Source organism: Pristiophorus japonicus, chromosome 13 (assembly GCF_044704955.1).
Source record: "Pristiophorus japonicus isolate sPriJap1 chromosome 13, sPriJap1.hap1, whole genome shotgun sequence".
In the NCBI taxonomy this organism is placed as follows: domain Eukaryota; kingdom Metazoa; phylum Chordata; class Chondrichthyes; family Pristiophoridae; genus Pristiophorus; species Pristiophorus japonicus.
Window position 1 is genome coordinate 194,795,087 of NC_091989.1, and position 21,405 is coordinate 194,816,491.

Here is a 21,405-nt window from a genome sequence, read left to right on the forward strand (position 1 = left end):
CATGTTCCCCTCCAAGTCACACACCATCCCGACTTGGAAATATATCGGCCGTTCCTTCATCGTCGCTGGGTCACAATCCTGGAACTCCCTCCCTAACAGCACTGTGGGAGCACCTTCACCACACGGACTGCAGCGGTTCAAGAAGGCGGCTCACCACTACCTTCTCAAGGATCCCAGGAATGAATTTTTTTTTTTTTTTTTAAAGATCCAGGTACCATCCTGTGCTGAGTCAGCTGCGGTTTCTCCTCCTGATCACTATGCAGGAATTCTTGCTGGAAAATATGCGAGGACATGGGCGGGGCAAGGAGGGGGTTGGTCTGTGACCTTCCAGAGGTGAATCGCCTGCTGGCACTGATTTGCATGTGATGTGCGTCTGAGACACACTTCCAGCTCGGGAGAGCAGAGAACAACAAAAAAATCTGCCCGGATCGGACAGGAGAAAACGCCGAGGAATAGAATGAAGAAAACCTGAACGATTGGAGAGGAGGGCAGGTGTCACCGGTGAGAAACAGATCAACGGTCTCATTGCTGGTGAGGGTACAGGTTGTGCATCGAGTCCCAGGCCACATTGCTTCAGTTTCCCCATCACGCACATCTCACAGGATTGGGGGAAATATATTGGCATGGATTGAGGATTAGTTAACGGACTGAACGCAGAGAATAGGAATAAACGGGTCATTTTCGGGATGGCGGGGTGTAACTAGTGGGGTACTGGATAAAGGCCGAACTCTGTCAAGCCCTTGTAGTGCCAGGTGTACAACGGTCACCACATGTTTTTAAAAAAAAACAAGTCACGCACAGGCATCTTCCATCCCCTCAACTGGAGTTCAGGACTGGAACATCAGGTCCTTCATTGAAACATCTGTGAACTCTCATGGAAGCAAGTCATCCTCGCTCGAGGGACCGCCTATGATGATGATGGCTGCAAGGATCAGTGCTTGGACCCCAGCTATTTACAATCTATGCAATGATACCTAGGAACAGGAGACATTGAATCGCTCGAGCCTGTCCCGCCATTCAATGAGATCGTGGCGACCTGTGACCTAACTCTCTCTCTCTCCGCCTTTGGCCCATATCCCTGAATATCATCGTCATCTTGAAAAGAAAAAAAAAGGCAAGACTTGCATTTGTATAGCGCCTTTCTCAACCTCTAGACGTCCCAAAGCGCTTTACAGCTAATGAAGTACTTTTTGATAAGTTGTTGCTGTTGTAATTTAGGAAACACGGCAGCCAATTTGCGCACAGCAAGGTGATGATGACCAGATAATCTGTGATGTTGATTGAGGGATAAATATTGGCCAGGACACCGGAGAGAATGCCGCTGCTCTTCTTCGAAATAGTGCCATGGGATCTTTCCGCACTCCTTCAAAACGGCCTTGGAGTGTCGGCCTAGAGTTTTGTGCTCCAGTCTGCTGGATGGGACTTGAATGGTGGAGCAGAGTCGAGGGGCCGTCTGGCCGACATCAGTTCCTATTTCTTATGTTCTTATTTCAGACTCGCCCTTGCTCTCCACTCGACATGCCCCAAAGGTAGTTTTCTCCATCAGACACCGATTTCTGATGTTGGAGGCTTTGTCCGTCTAACGTGCTTTGAAAAATCCTCTCTGCTTTAGTGCCGGCTCATATTTCACCATTTGCGGCAAGTGCTTGTACTCTGTGTTGGAATGCAAGGGAGGAACTGATATACTTTTCTGTGATGTGCACATTGATGGTTCGGTTGTGTGCATATGTGTACCTTTCTTCTATAGATAGGTGCAGGAGTAGGCCATTCGGCCCTTCAAGCCTGCACCACCATTCAATATGATCATGGCTGATCATTCACGATCTGTTTAGTGCCAGTTTGGCTCGGTGGGTAGCTCTCTGAGCCCACTCCAGAGATTACAACACAAAATCTAGCCTGCAGTACTGGGGGAGCGCCGCGTTGTCGGAGGGGCAGTACTGAGGGAGCGCCGCGCTGTCGGAGGGGCAGTACTGAGGGAGTGCCGCACTGTCGGAGGGGCAGTACTGAGGGAGCGCCGCGCTGTCGGAGGGGCAGTACTGAGGGAGCGCCGCACTGTCGGAGGGGCAGTACTGAGGGAGTGCCGCGCTGTTGGAGGGACAGATACTGAGGGAGCGCCGCGCTGTCGGATGGGCAGTGCTGAGGGAGTGCCGCGCTGTCGGAGGGGCAGTGCTGAGGGAGCGCCGCGCTGTCGGAGGGGCAGTACTGAGGGAGTGCCGCGCTGTTGGAGGGACAGATACTGAGGGAGCGCCGCGCTGTCGGATGGGCAGTGCTGAGGGAGTGCCGCGCTGTCGGAGGGGCAGTGCTGAGGGAGCGCTGCGCTGTCGGAGGGGCAGTACTGAGGGAGCGCCGCGCTGTCGGAGGGGCAGTACTGAGGGAGCGCCGTGCTGTCGGAGGGGCAGTACTGAGGGAGTGCCGCGCTGTTGGAGGGACAGATACTGAGGGAGCGCCGCACTGTCGGAGGGGCAGTACTGAGGGAGCGCCGCACTGTTGGAGGGACAGATACTGAGGGAGCGCCGCACTGTCGGAGGGGCAGAACTGAGGGAGCGCCGCGCTGTCGGAGGGGCAGTACTGAGGGAGCGCCGCACTGTCGGAGGGGCAGTACTGAGGGAGCGCCGCGCTGTCGGAGGGGCAGTGCTGAGGGAGCGCCGTGCTGTCGGAGGGGCAGTACTGAGGGAGTGCCGCGCAGTCGGAGGGACAGTACTGAGGGAGCGCCGCGCTGTCGGAGGGGCAGTACTGAGGGAGTGCCGCGCTGTCGGAGGGGCAGTGCTGAGGGAGCGCCGCACTGTCGGAGGGGCAGTGCTGAGGGAGTGCCGCGCTGTCGGAGGGGCAGTGCTGAGGGAGTGCCGCACTGTCGGAGGGGCAGTGCTGAGGGAGCGCCGCGCTGTCGGAGGGGCAGTGCTGAGGGAGCGCCGTGCTGTTGGAGGGACAGTGCTGAGGGAGCCCCGCACTGTTGGAGGGGCAGTACTGAGGGAGCGCCGCACTGTTGGAGGGGCAGTACTGAGGGAGCGCCGCACTGTCGGAGGGGCAGTACTGAGGGAGCGCCGCACTGTCGGAGGGGCAGTACTGAGGGAGCGCCGCACTGTCGGAGGGGGCCGTCTTTCTAATGCTGCACCTTGCTGCTCCGTTGGTTCAGATGGATGTTAGATTCCACGGCGCTACTTCCCAAAGTGCACACAGTTGTCCTGGCCAGTATTGCTTCCACAACCAACAGTGCCAATAATATTTTACCTGGTTATTCGTCTCCTTGCTCTTCTTTTCATTTTTTTTTCTGTATTTCAAAATAGCTGCCACATGGGCAGGCAATCAGTGCACTTCAAGGTTTTATTATATCGCTGCATACTTCTTTTGGAGACTAGTGTTGTGTGCAGTATCTGCTCATTAGTGGCCCCTTACCACATCAGCCTTCACTCACCAGGCTTAGGATCAGTGTTAAGTGGTGCCGCCTTTCTCTGATGCTTGTGGTCCTACTATGTATTTGCAGCATTTTTTTTTCTCTCTCTCTCCACATCATACAACAGGGGGCTGCCATTCGGCCCATCGAGCCCGTGCTGGCTCTGTGAAAGAGCAATCCAGTTAGCCCCACTCCTCCCGTTCTTTCCCCACAACCCTGCACATTTCTCCCCTTCAACTAATGATCTAATTCCCGTGTAAGTTGCTGTTGAATCTGCTTCCACCACCCTTTCAGGCAGCGCGTAACAGATCACCGCAACTCGCTCAGTTTATAAAAAAAAATACTTCTCCGTTCATCTTTGGCTCTTTTGCCAATTGCCTTAAATCTGTGACTTTTGGTCACTGACCCCCTTGCCACTGGAAACACATTCTCCTTATTTACTCTATCCAAATCCTTCACCATTAAATCTCCTCTCAACCTTCTCTACTCCAAGGAGAACAATCCCAGTCTCTCCACGTGACTGAAATCCCTCATCCCTGGAACCATTCTCGTAAATCTCCCCTGACTCCTCTCTAAGGCCTCGACGTTCTTGCTAATATGTGGTGTCTAAAATTGGCCACGCTTGAGATTTAATCGTGAAGGATTTGGAGAGAGTAAATAAGGAGAAACGGTTTCCAGTGGCAGGTTGGTCGGTAACCATTTTTTTAAAAAACACAGATTTAAGGTAATTGGTAAAGGAGCCAAAGATGAGATGTGAAGATTTTTTTTTTGCTGAGCCAGTTGTTGTGATCTAGAACGCGCTGCCTGAAAGGGTGCTGGAAGCAGATTCATTAATAACTTACACGGCAGTGAGATAATTACTAATTAGCTAAGTATTGATGTGTTTGATTGCATTTGCTGTCTTGGGGTGTGTCGAGGTGTCGCAATGCGTTCTGGGGGCGCACCCTGGTATTTCCGGGTTTCAGCCGCACCAAGCGATGTTTGGTGATTTGGCCCTGTGACCCCATTAGAGTCGACGCCAGGATTTTGTTGACATTGAACAGAATTAATTGAAAGCATTAACCACACTGAGCTAAACCCAACATAATTAATCGAACATCAATCATTATTATGGCTGCCAGGGTTAGAATCTTTTAAGGGATGATTGGCAGCCTTGAGTTACTGACTTCTAATTCATTTTAAATTAGTCTCTTGAATTGTTATTCTCTCTTTGATTGTTTTGTGCATCGTGGGAGGGATAGGTTCTGTGACTTCAGCTTGGGAAGAACAATTAGTATTCTTGAGAATTTTTAAACCTTTACCCTGCTAAATAAACAGCCTCTCTCTAGTTACACAGTGAGTAACCCTTACCCTGCTGAATGAGGAGTAATTCTGCAGTTACAGTGAGTAACCCTTACCCTGCTGAATAATCAGTAATTTGGAGTTAGTGGGTAACCCTTACCCTGCTGAATAATCAGTAATTTGGAGTTAGTGGGTAACCCTTACCCTGCTGAATAATCAGTAACCCCATGGACTAAAGCATTCTTATACTCTTTCAAAACTGTTCATGTAACGTTAGTTCTAAGAGCAGCCACTGTTCTATGGGCAATACGGCAACTAATCTGCACAACAAGATCCCACAAACAATAATGAAATGAGCAACAAGTTTATGTTTGTGGTGTTGGCCATCAGAGAGTTCCCTGCTCTCCCGTCAATGGCGTCGTGGGATCTTTTAACATCCATCCACCTGACCTCTGAACTTTATATAATTCAGTTCTCCCGTGTTCGATTGTCACCTGCCAAGTTATTGTAAAGTTCAGTTTAAGCAGTGAAGGGAACGGTGTGTCGGTGTGTAGAGAGCAGCGTGTAGTGCACTGTTTGAAAGCTGTGTGGTGAGGATCGGAAGTCGGATTGGGGAGCCCCACCTCGCCCGTGGATGTCTGGACGTTGGCGCAGTGTGGTCGTGTGCTGAGGCATTGTCTCTGGTTGGCCGGGCAACAGGCTCCTCATTCCAATTCTATCGTCGAACTCTTGTTCGGCAGAGAGACTTGAGACGGGGCCCCCTTGAATTAGTGAAGAAGAAAAGACATTTAACCAGCAACAACTGCCAGGAGTAGAAGAGAAAAAGGACTTGCATTTTGTACAGTGCCTTACCATCTCTCTGAAATACCAATAGCTTCACATACAAGCAATGATAAATGGTGACCATTGTGCAGCACATCAATGATTAACCAGTTCATATGTTTTTCGTGATGTTGGTTGAGGCATAAATATTGACTAGGACTCTGGGGCTAACTGCCCTGCACTTTATCGAAATAGTACCATGGGATCTTTTAGTCCAACTGAGAGGGCTCAGTTGAACGTCTCATCCGAAAGACGGCCCGGCCCCTCAGTGCGCCCCTCCGACAGTGCGCCGCTCCCTCGGTACTGCAGTGGGTGTGTCGGCCTACTCGAATCCTAGGGCCATGCCCACCTTCTCACCGCTGGCCGAGAGTTTTGCTGACTCAGCCAAGGTGCTGTAATAGCAGATGCCCACTCACCAGCTGGAAGACCAAAGATGAGATGAAATATTGCCCCCTCTCTGGTGGTGGCGGACCTGTTGGATATTTGAGGCGTTGACTGTTTCTACCTATCAGTTAGGCATCAATTAATTGTTGTAGGCTTTACTCTGCTACAAATTGCCCCCTGTATTCTCCCCCCGCCCCGCACTGCATTATACGGGGGAGGAACTCCTGCGCGTCTCCCCAGCCTCCGTTAATCCGTACTGCAAACAGTTAAACACCACCTGGTTACAAAACAAGGGAACTGCAAGTACACCGTATCTGGAAGAGCAGCGGAAGTTTTGATGGAGGCTCTCCCTTGCAGTGTTAGCCACTTTCACCTGTAGATGAAGTTGGGTTTGAATTTGTCCCAGATTGTCCCAGAATTTGTCTCATCTCTCTCGGCCTGTAAAGGTTCAGAATGCATCTAGTTTCGGCGGGGTAGAGGGAGCTTTTACTGTGTCTCTAACCCCCTGTACCTACCTTGGGAGTGTTTGATGGGACAGTGTAGAGGGAGCTTTACTCTGTATCTAACCCCCTGTACCTGCCCTGGGAGTGTTTGATGGGACAGTGTAGAGGGAGCTTTACTCTGTATCTAACCCCCTGTACCTGCCCTGGGAGTGTTTGATGGGACAGTGTAGAGGGAGCTTTACTCTGTATCTAACCCCATGCTGTACCTGTCCTGGGAGTGTTTGATGGGACAGTGTAGAGGGAGCTTTACTCTGTATCTAACCCCGTGCTGTACCTGCCCTGGGAGTGTTTGATGGGACAGTGTAGAGGGAGCTTTACTCTGTATCTAACCCATGCTGTACCTGCCCTGGGAGTGTTTGATGACATTGAGAGTCTGAAATGGATAGTATTCCATTCCCCTGCAGTTGATGAACACAAAGAATTGTAACTTCTTTACAACATCTTTGATCAGGACATATTTCACCCTAACAGTGCCTCACAGGTCCATCCTGGTCGTGCATTCTCTGTATGGGCTGAGAACCTGAGTAAAGGGAGTCCCATTGGTATATTATTGTCGGGTGTAAATGTGAGGCACTGCTTTATTGGAGCAGAGACCGAGCTGGCGAGTATTGTGTACTGAGTTATTGGCTCTGATTTTTGTCTCCGATGAGCCATTGTGGACTGGGGGCTGAGTTGCTGTGACAACACCACACACTCTCGCCCCTCAATAGACTGGGATCCACCTGATGTCCCTGAAACAATTGCAGATCGATTAGAGAATCCCAATTGTACTGAATTACCACTAAACCATGGGGGGGGGGGGGAAACTCCCCGCCTTTTGTACCATGGAGCCCCCAGGTCACGCACTGAATTATATGATGGACAGCAAATTCAAAGCAAGCAGAAAAGATACAATTATTAGAAAACCAGTTGTTATAAGATGCACAAATAAAAGGAAAATAAAGAACACGGCATTTCTGCAACAACACTCACGACCTCCGGATGTTTCAAAGCTCTTTAGTCATTGAAGTACCTGTACTCTTGGAATGCAGGAAACGCAGCCGCCAATTTGCGCACAGCAAGCTCCCACAAGGGAGGGGAGGAGAGCTGGGGGAGGTTACAGAGATAGGGAGGGGTGTGGCTATGGAGGGATTTGAAAACTAGAGTGAGAATTTTAAAATTTAATAACCTCCGCGTAATTGAGGCCCAAGAGGTGTTTAAACAGCAAGCTTTAATATACGGTGACTAACAGCAATGTTGGATTTATACAACTGTCCGACGGCATTACATTAAATGGTGAGCAATTCATACAACCCGTTTCCTTCACAAAGTTCAAGCTGATCTGATGTGTGACCTTTGCAGGTCACCGTTCTGGTGAATGAGCGTCCGACGGTTCCGAGAGCGCTCTGATTTCAAGTGGAAAACTGCCTCATTCTTATACAATTTCAACGCACTCATAGCTGGCCTCCCACGTTCTACTCTACGTAAACTTGAGGTCATCCTGACTCACAATAGAAACAGAAACATAGAAAATAGGTGCAGGAGCAGGCCATTTGGCCCTTCGAGCCTACTCCACCATTCAATATGATCATGGCTGATCATGCAACTTCAGTACCCCATTCCTGCTTTCTCTCCATACCCCTTGATCCTTTTAGCCATAAGGGTCACATCTAACTCCCTTTTGAATATATCTAATGAACTGGCCTCAACAACTTTCTGTGGTAGAGAATTCCACAGGTTCACAACTCTGAGTGAAGAAGTTTCTCCTCCTCTCGGTCCTAAATGGCTTACCCCTTACCCTTACCCTTAGACTGTGACCCCTGGTTCACCCATCACCCCTGTGCTCGCTGACCTACATTGACTCCGCGTTGAGCATTCCCTCGGTTTTAACATTCTCATCCTTGTTTTCAAATCCTTCCATGGCCTTGCCTTTCCCTATCTACAACCTCCTCCAGCTCCACATCCCTCCCCCTGGAGATGTCTGTGCTCCTCGAATTCTGGCCCCTTGAGCTTCCCTAATTATAATCGCTCCACCATCGGTGGCCGTGCCTTCAGCTTGTCTAGGCCCTAAGCTCTGGCACTCCCTCCCTAAACCTCTCCGCCTCTCTCTCCTCCTTTTAAGCCGCTCTTGAAAACCCCTCTGACCAAGCTTTTGGTCATCTAATGGCTCAGTGTCAAATTGTGTTGATAACACTCCTGTGAAGCACCTTGGGATGTTTCACTACATTAAAGGCGTTATATAAATACAAGTAGTTGTTGTATTCGGCAACCTTGGGCTGCACCTGTGCGTAGGTGCACATTTCCAAGGCCACGTATTGAGGTCTTTATCCCGCTTCTAATCTTTCGGCCTTTATCTCTAATGTTCTTACAAGCTTTGTTTCTACAACCTGATGTGCGTAGGACAAGTGGCCTTGCAGGCTTCCTTAGTTCTGACTGCCTTAGCAGCCTCTCAATGCTGTCTTTGTGTGTGTGGTGTCTTAGCAACTTGTGTCGTTGCCTGATTCTCTTGGCTCAGCTCATTTTTGTTCACAGAAACAAAAAACTTCCTTTTTCTCTACATTTGCTGTCTGGCTTAAATGCTAAAGCAAAACACGCTGTGATGTTTGACCATTCCAACACTTCCAACTGATTCACTAATGCCCCTTTAAGGGTTTTTGCGACAATCCGATAGTTTCGTGCCCTTTTATTTATTGATGCCAGCTTTTTATTTCCCAAATTTTAAAGTGAATTAAAATTCTGAAACTGCTCTGGTGGGATTTGAACTCGTATTCTATGGATTCTTCATCAAAGGCAGTCCCTCGGAGTCGAGGATGACTTGCTTCCACTCTAAAAGTGAGTTCGCAGGTAGCTGAACAGTCTCTCACAGGTGGGACAGACAGTGGTTGAAGGAAGGAAGGGGTGGGTGGGGAGTCTGGTTTGCCGCACGCTCCTTCCGCTGCCTGCGCTTGTTTTCTGCACGCTCGGTGATGAGACTCTGCTCAGCGCCCTCCCGGATGCACTTCCTCCACTTGGGGCGATCTTGGGTCAGGGGCTTTGAGGGTATTCTTGTAACGTTTCCTCTGCCCACCTGGGGCTCGCTTGCCATGTCAAAGCTCCGAGTAGAGCGCTTGCTTTGGGAGTCTCGTGTTGGGCATGCGGACGATGTGGCCCGCCCAACGGAGCTGATCGAGCGTGGTCAGTGCTTCGATGCTGGGGGTGTTGGCCTGCGTGAGAACAGACGTTGGTGCGTCTATCCTGCCAATGGATTTGCAGAATCTTGCGGAGGCAGCGCTGGTGGTACTTCTCCAGGGCTTTGAGGTGTCTGCTGTATATAGTCCACATCTCTGAGCCATACAGGAGGGCGGGTATCACTACTGCCCTGTAGATCATGGGTTTGAGGTCTTGGTCTTCAAACACTCTCTTCCTCAGGAGACTGAAGGCGGTGTTGGGCCTCATCGTCGATGTCTGCTCTTGCTCACAGTAGGCTCCCGAGGTATGGAAAATGGTCCAGTTTTTCAAGGCGTCCTCGTGGATTTTGGTAACGGGGGGGCAGTGCTGTGTGGCGGGGTCAGGTTGGTAGAGGACCTTTGTCTTACAGATGTTTAGCACAAGCCCCATGCTCTCGTACGCCTCGGTGAAGGTGTTGACGATGGCTTGGAGTTCGGCCTCCGAGTGTGCGCAGACTCGAGCGTCGTCTGCTTACTGTAGTTTGAAGGAGGAGGATGGGGCAACCTTGGATCTGGTCTGGAGGCAACGTAAATTGAACAGGTTCCCACTGGTTCTATAATTTAGCTCCACTCCAGCGGAGAGAGATGGAGCATTGCAGCGAGGAAGATTGAGAAGTGGGTTGGTGCGATGAGACAGCCCTGCTTGACCCCGGTCCGGACGTGGATTGGGTCTGTGGTGGATCCGTTGGTTAGGATCACGGCCTGTATGTCATCGTGGAGCAGGCGGAGGATGGTGCCAAACTTTTGGGGGCAGCTGAAACTGAGGAGAACGCTCCATAGTCCCTCGCGACTGACAGTGTCAAAGGCCTTTGTGAGGTCAAAGAAGGCCATGTACAGGGGTTGGTGCTGTTCCCTACATTTCTCTTGTTGTTGCCGTGCAATGAAGATCATGTACCCCTTAATGGACGGAATCCGGATTGTGACTCTGGGAGGAGCTCCTCAGCCACGGGGAGAAGACGGTTGAGGAGGATTCTTGCGATGACTTTCCTTGGAGATTCCTCTGTAGTTACTGCCATTGGAATTGTCCCCTTTTTTGAAGATGGTTGTGATTACGGCATCCCTGAGATCTCCCGGCACGCTCTCCTCCTTCCAGATAAGCGAGATGATGGCCATGTATTCGTGCCAGTAGTGTTTCTCCGCCATGCTTTAGTGCTTCGGCGGGAATTCCATCTGCTCCTGTTGCCTTGTTGTTGTTCAGCTGACGGATGGCCTTTTCTAACTCATGCCGAGCTGGGGTTGTGCTGAGAATGGAGTCGATGACACACGTCGAAATCCAGTAACTACACCACTGTACCCATAACGGCTAGCACGCAATGGGGGTGTCTGATTCTGCCCCTCGGGGGTGGGGGAGGGGGGGTTCTGCAGAGGTGTTGATGGCCTAAAGCCCCTCGTGCGTGAGGTGGGACTGACCGTGTGAGCTGAAGCACGTTTAATGAGCCTGCTGTGAAGGTGCGGTTACAGCCACTGTCGATTTAAAGAGGGAGGGAGCAGGCAAAGACATGCAAGATCCGACCGGCAGGTAAAGACCAGTTGCTCCATCAGACCCCTCCCCCCCCCCCCTCCCCTCCCCCGCGACGGCAGTAGCACTCGGGATCCATATTGCTCATCACAACATCCCTGCCCTCCGACAGATGGCACCTCCGACAGTGCATCATCAGACAGTTCCTCGAAGCGAGGATGACTTGCTTCCACACCAAAAAAGGATGAGTTCCCAGGTGTTTCAATGAAGGACCTAATATCCCAGATCCTGAACTACATCCTGAAGGGTGGAAGATGCCTGTGGGTGGATTTTTTTAACGTGGGGTGACCGTTGCACACCAGCCACCACACGGGGCTTGACAGAGCGAGGTCTTGGTCTAGTGGCAAGGGTTAACCAGGACGACTGGAGACCTGCTCTGCTGCACAGACCTAGTGCGCACACATATCGCAGTGTGGGCTGGGCCCATGCTGCCCCTGGGCCCTCGCCTCTCCTGGGCCCCGAACTGACTCCTCCCCTGGGCCCCGGTCACATCCCTCCACAGTCTCTCGCCGCTCCTGCTGTACCTGCCCACGCTCCAATCACTGACCTGGACCTTGACGGTGTCACTCTTCACTGCCGTCGCCCTCCTGCACCGGCTCGCGTTCTCTGGAGTTGGTACGCCCCCCACGCTGCACCCAGGCCGCTCACCTCCGCTCCTTTTATGGCCCCGACCTGCCGCTGGTGTTCTCGCGCAGGTCAGAGCCTCGGCGGCCCACAGCGCAGCACTCTGTCAGTGCCACACCGGTAGCAGCAGCGGCCCGGGACATGGGCTTGGAGTCCTGCAGTGGGGCAGGAAGCCCCGGCTCGGATGCAAGTACTGCCCACTCGCAGAGTGGGACGCTGGAGCTGCAAGCATTGTGAGAAGGAATCAGCAGACAGCAGGTAAAATGGTCTTTGTATTAACAAGACCCGGCTCTGCAAAAACGCAAAATGGACATGCCTTGAAAAGGGGAGAGTTGATGCGATGGTCGTTTGGCTCGGTGTGGATATTAAATCTCCAGCTGTGGCCTCATTTCAATATTCTAAATTGTACATGTTTTCTGCCCAACTTTTGAATATTAAAATTACCTTTTGAGACTATCACAACATCTGGTAAATAATGAAAGAGGAGGAGTGATAAATTCAAAGTGACTGGCTGAGTGAGCAGCACGATGAGCTTGGAGACTGGGAGAACAGACATGTGGCTTGTCCGGGTCCCTCCTTTAGATGTGTGCGTCTAATTGTAACCTGTGGAATTGGTCCCTCTGGGAGCAATTACTCTGTCCCACTAGTCTCGCAGAGCTGAGTGCAGTTAGCGTTAAAGCTTCCAACGCTCCCAGCGATAAAAAGGATATTTCCAGCCCCGTCGGCAAAATCTGTCAATGTCAGGTTTAGCTTGGAGCACATAGCATTTAAAGCCCCCCACTCCGTCTCTGCTCTGTACACACCCGCCTCCTCTGTGTACACACACACACCCCCCTCTCTGTGTGTACACACGCACACACCCCCCTCTCTGTGTGTACACACGCACACACCCCCCTCTCTGTGTGTACACACGCACACACCCCCCTCTCTGTGTGTACACACGCACACACCCCCCTCTCTGTGTGTACACACGCACACACCCCCCTCTCTGTGTGTACACACGCACACCTGGGCTGACACTCCAATGTGGTGCTGAGGGAGCGCAGCGCTGTCTGAGGTCAATACATGACAGCGTGCTGTGTTGTCGGAGGGGCCATATTTCGGATGAGGTGTTAAACCGAGGCCCACGTCAAAGATCCCACGGCCACTGTTTGAAAAAGAACAGGGAAGTTATCCCGACAGACTTCCCAAAGCGTTTAACACCCAATGAGGTACGAAGTGTATCACTGTTGTAATGTGGGAAACGCGGCAGCCAATTCACGCACAGCAAGCTCCCACAAACAGCAATGTATTAATGATCAGATAATCTGTTTTAGCGATGTTGTTAGGGATAAATATCGGGCCCAGGACACCGAGGAGAACTGCCCTGCTGCTCTTCCGATCGTGCTGTGGGAGGTTTGCGCTCCAGACTCTGGAGTGGGAGCGTCTGACACTTGGCAAGTGCGAGTTTGTGCGGACCGGTTACCAGGCCTGCTTCTCGCACGTGTCCTGGCCGTAAATTAGCCTCCCGGGTTTAATGGTGTGTGTAAGTGCGCAGGTGAAGGAATCGCATGAAATACGCAAAGCCTGCAGGTTCCCAGTGCGTGCACCAACTAACTAATGGTCTCTCAGCCATTTTGCTTTCAGACATTAATTTCGGAATAATGCAGCATTGAATGGGCTCACCGGGCAATGTTACATCCGAGTGCTGCAGTGAGGTGTTTAAGCACTTAACGTGCTTTGTGTGATCTCGAGCCAATTCCCAGTCCCCCCCCTTCTGCAGGTTTTTACTGCCAACACTTGCACATTTCATCGTAAAACACGACAAGGGCTGAAGACCACCCTCTTGTGGCGAGCTTGTGACGGTGCACCTCTGTGTCTTCAAACTTCAAACCTTACCACAGATTGTCCGTCTGCCTCAGGGCTCTGGACAGAGTAGCTCGAGAGAAACTGTTCCCATTGGCGGAAGGGTCGAGAACCAGAGGACACAGATTTAAGGTGGTTGGCAGAAGATCCAAAGGCCACACGAGGGGAAACTGTTTTACGCAGCGAGTGGTTAGGTTCTGGAGCACGCTGCCTGAAAGGGTGGAGGAGGCAGAACTCCATCCATCGCGGCTTTCAAAAGGGAATTGGATCAGTTCCTGAAGGAAAAAGGATTGCAGGGCTACGGGGAAAGGGCAGGGAGTGTGGGACTGGCTGAAGTGCTGTTGCAGAGAGCCGGCACGGGCTCGACTGGCCCAATGGCCTCCTTGTGTGGTAACCGTTCTATGATCTGTTGCCCAGTCTACAATTGAGGATGTGTTGGAGTGGAATGTCGGGTTGCGTATACCTGGTTTGTGTTCCCTCGAGTCTCGAAGGTTGGGGGATGATTTAATCGAGGTGTTTCAAATGTTAAAAGGATTTGATAGGGACGCAGTGAGCTGTGGATATGCGTGGATCCGGGATTCACTCGCGTCCCAGCGGCAAATACCACGGATGCTGGAAATCTGAAACACAGACACAAAATGCTGGCAATACTCAGCGGGTCAGGCAGCATCTGTGGAGAGAGAAACAGAGTTAATGTTTCAGGTCGATGACCCTTCGTCCAGAGCTGGACAACGTTACAGGAACAGAGCGAAAGGGAAGGGGCCTGTGAGAGGGTGGAGGGCAGGAGTGATGAAATGACAAAGGGATTGATGGCGCAAGGGAAAAGGGGAGCATCAAATTCTTCGAGGGTTTGACATGGTAGATGCTGAGAGGTTGTTTCCCCTGAGTCTAGAACTTGGGGATCATAGTCTCAATCAGGGGCTGGCCATTTAGGACTGAGTGTTGTACATGTTTGGCATTCTCCACCAGGGGGCTCAGTCCTCGAGTATATTGAAACATAGAAACATAGAAAATAGGTGCAGGAGTAGGCCATTCGGCCCTTCGAGCCTTCACTGCCATTCAATAAGATCATGGCTGATCGTTCCCTCAGTCCCCCTTTCCTGCTTTCTCTCCATACCCCTTGATCCCTTTAGCCGTAAGGGCCATATCTAACTCCCTCTTGAATATATCCAATGAACTGGCCTCAACAACTCTCTGCGGTAGAGAATTCCACAGGTTAACAACTCTCTGAGTGAAGAAGTTTCTCCTCATCTCGGTCCTAAATGGCTTACCCCCTTATCCTTAGACTGCGTCCCCTGGTTCTGGACTTCCCCAACATCGGGAACATTCTACCCGCATCTAACCTGTCCAGTCCCGTCAGAATCTTATGTTTCTATGAGATCCCCTCTCATCCTTCTAAACTCCAGTGTATAAAGGCCCAGTCGATCCAGTCTCTCCTCATAAGTCAGTCCAGCCATCCCTTGAAGACCGAGATCGATAGATTTATGGATATTAAGAGAATCAAGGGATATGGGGATCGGTGGGAAAGTGGAGTTGAGGTCGAAGGTCGGCCATGATCTCATTGAATGGCGGAACAGGCTCGAGGGGCCGAATGGCCGACTCCTGCTCCTAATTCTTGTAATGAGACAGGTAGAAACAATGGGTCAGAGGAGGTGTAAATGGCAACAACAATAGCAGCGAGAGGGGGAAGCACAGGGAATATGGAAAAGAGAAGGCTTCTGTGACCCGGGAAAGTAGTGGAGAGACCCCAGGGATGTGGGCCCCGCCTCCGGACTGTGTACTGAGGGAGATTCCCAGGTCACACATCCGCTATCGCACAGCCCAGCAACCCCCCCCCCCAGACTGTGTACCCTGGGGGATTTCCAGACCCAGCCCACACCACCAACCCACCCCGTTGGCCAATAGGGAGCCCGCATGTTCTGGTTGGGGTTCCTGGGGAAGGGTACTCGGGTGGGGGAGTGTGCTTGCGGGCTATTTTTGTAATGCTGAACCTTGTTCCATTGTTCCCACAGCCTGTTCCAGCACTATTGCTACACTCGGGGTGGGATGCGCCATATTTCGTACACATGCATCTGTGGCAGGTAAGACCTGTCTGTGGCTCTGCTTAGCTTGGACAGTTCCTCTGCTTCAGTGTCTTTCAATCTGTGCTGACACTCCCCGGGCAATGCTAAGGGAGCGGCGCACTGTCGGAGGGGCAGTACTGAGGGAGCTCCGCACTGTCGGAGGGGCAGTACTGAGGGAGCGCCGCACTGTCGGAGGGGCAGTACTGAGGGAGCGCCGCACTGTCGGAGGGGCAGTACTGAGGGAGCTCCGCACTGTCGGAGGGGCAGTACTGAGGGAGCGGCGCACTGTCGGAGGGGCAGTACTGAGGGAGCGGCGCATTGAGCTGACATCTTTTCAATTGGATGTTAAACTGAGGCCCAGTCTGCGCTCTCGGGTGGATGTAAAAGGTCCCATGGCACTTTTCAAACAAGAGCAGGGCACACAAATCTCACTGCTCCTGCCTGTTCCCATTTGTCTTTCTCAGATCTCCTCTTTCTCCCCCCATCCATGTCCCTCTCTTCCTGCCCCCCCCCCCCCCCCCCATTCCTCTGTCTCTCTGACCCTCCCTCTGCCCCTCTCCCTGGGCCATGCCAGGGTCCACTGCTCTAAGCTGACACTTGCAATGGTTTGGCGCCACCAGGTGCTATACTGGTGTAATGTCAGGCTTGTGCTCCGTGCCCTTTCCCCATAGCTGCATTATCAGTCGCCCCATCCCGGATACCCGAGGACAGGCAAGCCCCTACTGCTCATTATCACATTGCTGTGTGTGGGAGCTTGCTGTGCAGCAAATGGCTGCTGCGTTTCCTGCATTACTGCAGTGATTGTAAAGTGCTTTGAGACGCCCTGTGGTCGTGAAAGGCGCTATAGAAATGCAAGTCTGTCTCAGTGTTAATATCAGTCCTGTCAGTACGGTACCAGACTCAGCCTGTCCTGTTTTATGTTGCAGTGGGGTAAACGCTTCTGTCCTGCACTATGGACATGCTGGTGCTCCGAATGACAAGACCATACGGGATGGTGACATGTGGTAAGAGCTGCTTTATTCATTCTGCTATTTCTCCTTGGTTCTGTGGTTGTGTGTTGAAGCTGCCCCCTCTCACTGGGGTACCGTCCCAGAACACTGGCCCCCCCTCCAGCCCCTCTTACTGGGGTACCGTCCCAGAACACTGGCCCCCCCTCCAGCCCCTCTCACTGGGGTACAGTCCCAGACCTCTGGCCCCCCCCTCACTGGGGTACAGTCCCAGAACCTCTGGCCCCCTCTGGGGTACAGTCCCAGAACCTCTGGCCCCCCCCTCACTGGGGTACAGTCCCAGAACCTCTGCCCCCCCTCACTGGGGTACTGGCCCAGAACACTGGCCCCCCTCACTGGGGTACAGTCCCAGAACCTCTGCCCCCTCTCTCTGGGGTACAGTCCCAGAACCTCTGCCCCCTCTCACTGGGGTACAGTGCCAGGACCTCTGGCCCCCCCCTCACTGGGGTACTGTCCCAGAACACTGGCCCCCCCCCTCCAGCCCCTCACTGGGGTACTGTCCCAGACTACCGGCCCCTCGCCACGTGCGAACCTCAGCCCGAATGTGACGTGTGGCAGGTGAGCCCGATAGCGACAGACACACACCTGCTCGGGAAGTGTCAGGTGGTGGTGAGTGGGAGCAGGATCTTCGCCTAAACCGGCTGACATTGGGCCCCGGCTCAACCCAGCGCGCTCGGCGCAGACCAGGTTGACCATGAGGATCTCGCTGCCTCTCCGGCCACTGCTTGGATCACTCGCGCACCCCTCGGGGGAGACGGCGAGCTAATGTGCCGCGAGGCGCAGAGGGACAGTCGGTTATCGGAGCATCAGGATCCGTGTCTCGCCCTCGTGCCTTCAGCGGGTCTGACTGAGAATGGACTTGTGCCACACGGCTGCCGCTTGTGAGAGGGGAGATCTCCCTCGGTGCTTTCTTTCTAGTCGGGTCGAGGGTGTGAAACGATTGCGGTGTTCGTGTGTAGATGGCAGTCCATGTCTGGGACTGACTGAGTGCATCGTGGCGGAGGAGCGACAAATGAGGGTTTGGGGCCCAGAAGAGGCGAGCGCACTGGGTCCGTGCAGCAGAGCTGGCCTCCAGTCGTCCTGGTTAACCCTCGCCACTGGACCAAGACCTCGCTCTGTCAAGCCCGTGTGGTGGCTGGTGTGCAACGGTCACCCCACGTTAAAACAATCCACCCACAGGCACCTTCCGCCCTTCGAGCTCAGGACTGGAATAATGGGTCCTCCATGGAAACATTTGCGAACTCATCCCTTTTGGTGTGGAAGCAAGTAATCCTCGTTCGAGGGAACGCTTGGTTCAACATTCCCATCCTCGTTCGGCCCCAGCTGGATGTTGAGTCCAATTCTGGCGCCACACTTTAGGAAGGACATGAAGGCTTTGCAGAGGATGCAGAATGAGATTTACTAGAATGGCTCCAGGGCTGAGGGATTACAGTTACGTGGAGGGACTGGAGAAGTGGTTCTCCTTGGGAGCAGAGAAGGCTAAGACTGAGATTTGATCGAGGTGTTTAAAATCAGGAAGGGTTCAGATCGAGTACATGAGGAGATATTGTTTCCAATGGCTGAAGGGCGGTAACCAGAGGGCACAGATTTAAGGCGATTGGCAAAAAAAATCAGACGACAGGAGGAAAATCTTTTTTACGCAGCGAGTGGTTAGGATTTGGAATACACAGCCTGATAGGCTGGTGGAGGCAGACTCAATAGTCGCCTTCAAAAGGGAACTGGATAAATACTTGAAGGAGAAAAAAATAGCAGGGATATGGGGAAAGAGCGGGGAGTGGGACAGACTGGATCACTCTCGATAGAGCCGGTGCAGACTCGATGGGCCAAATGGCCGCCTGAGCTGTACTGTTCCATGATTCTGTGCAGGCAAAGCCTGAGCAACAGCAACTGGCATATTTATACAGCTTTGACGTCGTAAAACATCCCAAGACACTTCACAGGAGCATTATCAGACAGAAATTTGAGACCGAGCCTCATGAGATATTGGGGCAGGTGACCCAAATGCTCGGTCAAAGAAGTCGGTTTTCAGGAGCATCTTTAAAGGAGGAGAGAGAGAGAGGTGTAGGGGAGAGGTTTAGGGAGGGAATCCCGAGCTCGAGGCCCAGGCAGCTGAAGGCACGGCCGCCAATGGTGGGGTGAAGAAATTTGAGGAAGCACGAGGGCAGAATTGGAGAGGCGCAGGGATCTCTGAGGGTTGTGGAGCTGGAAGAGGTTACAGAGATAGGGAGGAAACGAGGTCATATAAAGGTTTAAAAAACATTACCCACCTTCTCCCATAACCCCAATCCTTTCACCCCCCCCCCCCCCAATCCCACCCTCTCCCCAATCCCACCCTCTCCCCAATCCCACTTACCCACCGTCTCCCCATATCTCTCAGTTCCTTCTCTCGAGAAACTGGTATTTTGATCACATTGACACTGTTTCCCTTAATATCTTTTCCTGGGTAATTATTCCACAGCGCGATTACCATTTGCTCCCCTGTCTTCCCCTAGTATCCTTATTTTTAACTTACCCCTTGGGATTTGACCCTTTCACCACCAGGAACAATCTCCCTCGATTTGGTTTTGACAATTTTCTGTGTAATCTAGAAAACTTATTTCATCAAGAACTCTCTTCCAAAGAAAACAGTCCCAATTCCTGTTTGTCTGTAAACCGCAGACCCATATCTTGCTTAAATTCCTTTCCTTTAGAACCTGGTGCTGGGTTTCCAGTTCCTGAGGGTGTGCTAAGACCATGGTTCTGTACTGGACTAAATACCGAGGACGTGGGTTCAAATCCCAACCATAGCAGTTAAAAAAATCTGGTGTCAGTAAAAGTGACCACGAAGCTGTCGGATCGTCGTAAAATCCCAATGTCCCTGTCCTTACCCAGTCTGGGCCTATAGGTGACTCCAGCCCCAGCTAACGTGGTTGACTTTTAACTGCCCTGTGACGTGGTGTAGCGAGACACCCGTGTCAGACTGCACGCAGAAGGCTCACCGCACCCTTCTCGGGCTAACCAGGGACGGGCAATAAACGCCGGCCTTGCCAGCGACGATCACATCCCGAGAGTGAATAAACTTGAAAGAACTAGGAAGGTCCCAGTCTCCATTCCCCTGTCCGGGCCGAGGTAGGTGCTCTCAGTCGGGGTCATTTCCCCCAGGGCTTGCAAGACAGCAGAATAGTCGACCAGGGTCAATACCGATGTCCAGGCTCCGGGCGGGCCGCTCCACCAATCGGCAGGCTCCGGGCGGGCCCCTTCACCAATCGGCAGGCTCCATGTGGCCATGCACCAATGGGCAGGCCGCTCACCAGCTGCTCCGCTGGAAACGATACCAAGCACGCGCAGCGAGTTTAGAGAGACCGCCTGACCCCAAAAAAATCAGAGGGGATGGGTCCCTACTCCTGATCAGGCAGTGATTCTGCTGGAACGGTACATCTGGGTATCAGGAAAGGATAGAATGTTTGGATGTGATAGTTGTGTAACTGCGTGTTACCATGCAATCTGCGGAGTGTTGTGGCACTGCCCAGGGTAGCACCCAGTTCCTCTGATTCCAGACTAACACAGCTCTGTCCTTAGGCCTGTGGGTAAGTAGCAAGCAGAAGCTTTCACTCAATTACTAATTGCCCCTTGAGAAGGTGGTGGTGAGCCGCCTTCTTGAACCGCTGCAGTCCGTGTGGTGAAGGTGCTCCCACAGTGCTGTTAGGGAGCGAGTTCCAGGATTGTGACCCAGCGACGATGGAGGAACGGCCGATATATTTCCAAGTCAGGATGGTGTGTGACTGGGAGGGGAACGTGGAGGTGGTGGTGTTCCCATCCTTCGAAATTTCCCTTTCTTAAATGTTTATCCACTTCCTTTTTAAAAGCTTTTCTGCATTCCTCTTCTCCCATTAGTTCTGGGCGAGTATTTCATCTCGTAGTAACTCTCTGCATATTAAATACTCCCCCACCCCACCATTTATTCCTTTGCTGGTGATAGTTAATGCCCTCTAGTTAGTGACTTACCGACCAGCAGAGATGCAACTTTGGTGGGAATTTGCTGGAACTATCTCGGGGTTCTCCCCAGTGGCTTCGAGTTGTATTGCTGGATGGCTGGGCTCAGTGTCCAAACTCTCTGCCAACGCTGGTCACTGACTGAAGGGGCAACATGTGTTAGATTTGTCCCAATCACCACCAGCGATACTACATGTGGTCAGTTACAGTTAAACTGGTGTCCATTCCTCCCGCTCCCCAGAATCAAATTAATTCAAATCGGTTGGTGGCTCGGTTGTAGCTCAGTGGGCAGCACTCTCGCCTCTGAGTCAGAAGGTCGTGGGTTCAAGTCCCACGCCAGAGACTTGAGCAGGTAATCCAGTCTAACACTCCCCGCACTGTCGGAGGGGCGGTGCCGCGGGAGTGCCGCACTGTCGGAGGGGCGGTGCCGAGGGACTGTCGGAGGGGCGGTGCCGAGGGAGTGCCGCACTGTCGGAGGGGCGGTGCCGAGGGAGTGCCGCACTGTCGGAGGGGCGGTGCCGAGGGAGTGCCGCACTGTCGGAGGGGCGGTGCCGCGGGAGTGCCGCACTGTCGGAGGGGCGGTGCCGAGGGACTGTCGGAGGGGCGGTGCCGAGGGAGTGCCGCACTGTCGGAGGGGCGGTGCCGAGGGAGTGCCGCACTGTCGGAGGGGCGGTGCCGAGGGAGTGCCGCACTGTCGGAGGGGCGGTGCCGAGGGAGCGCCGCACTGTCGGAGGGGCGGCGCCGAGGGAGTGCCGCACTGTTGGAGGGGCGGCGCCGAGGGAGTGCCGCACTGTCGGAGGGGCCGTGTC

The 21,405-nt window shown here is 52.7% G+C and overlaps 1 protein-coding gene across 1 annotated transcript in view; it reads left to right on the forward strand.

Annotated features, from left to right (window-relative positions):
* The window catches only part of pepd (peptidase D), a 149,507-nt gene that overhangs the window by 110,605 nt on the left and 17,497 nt on the right, over nt 1-21,405 (forward strand). The window contains exons 10-11 of the mRNA XM_070897050.1: nt 15,567-15,635; nt 16,544-16,621. Of these exons, the coding sequence (XP_070753151.1) occupies nt 15,567-15,635; nt 16,544-16,621 (147 nt within the window). The remainder of the gene's footprint in view (nt 1-15,566; nt 15,636-16,543; nt 16,622-21,405) is intronic.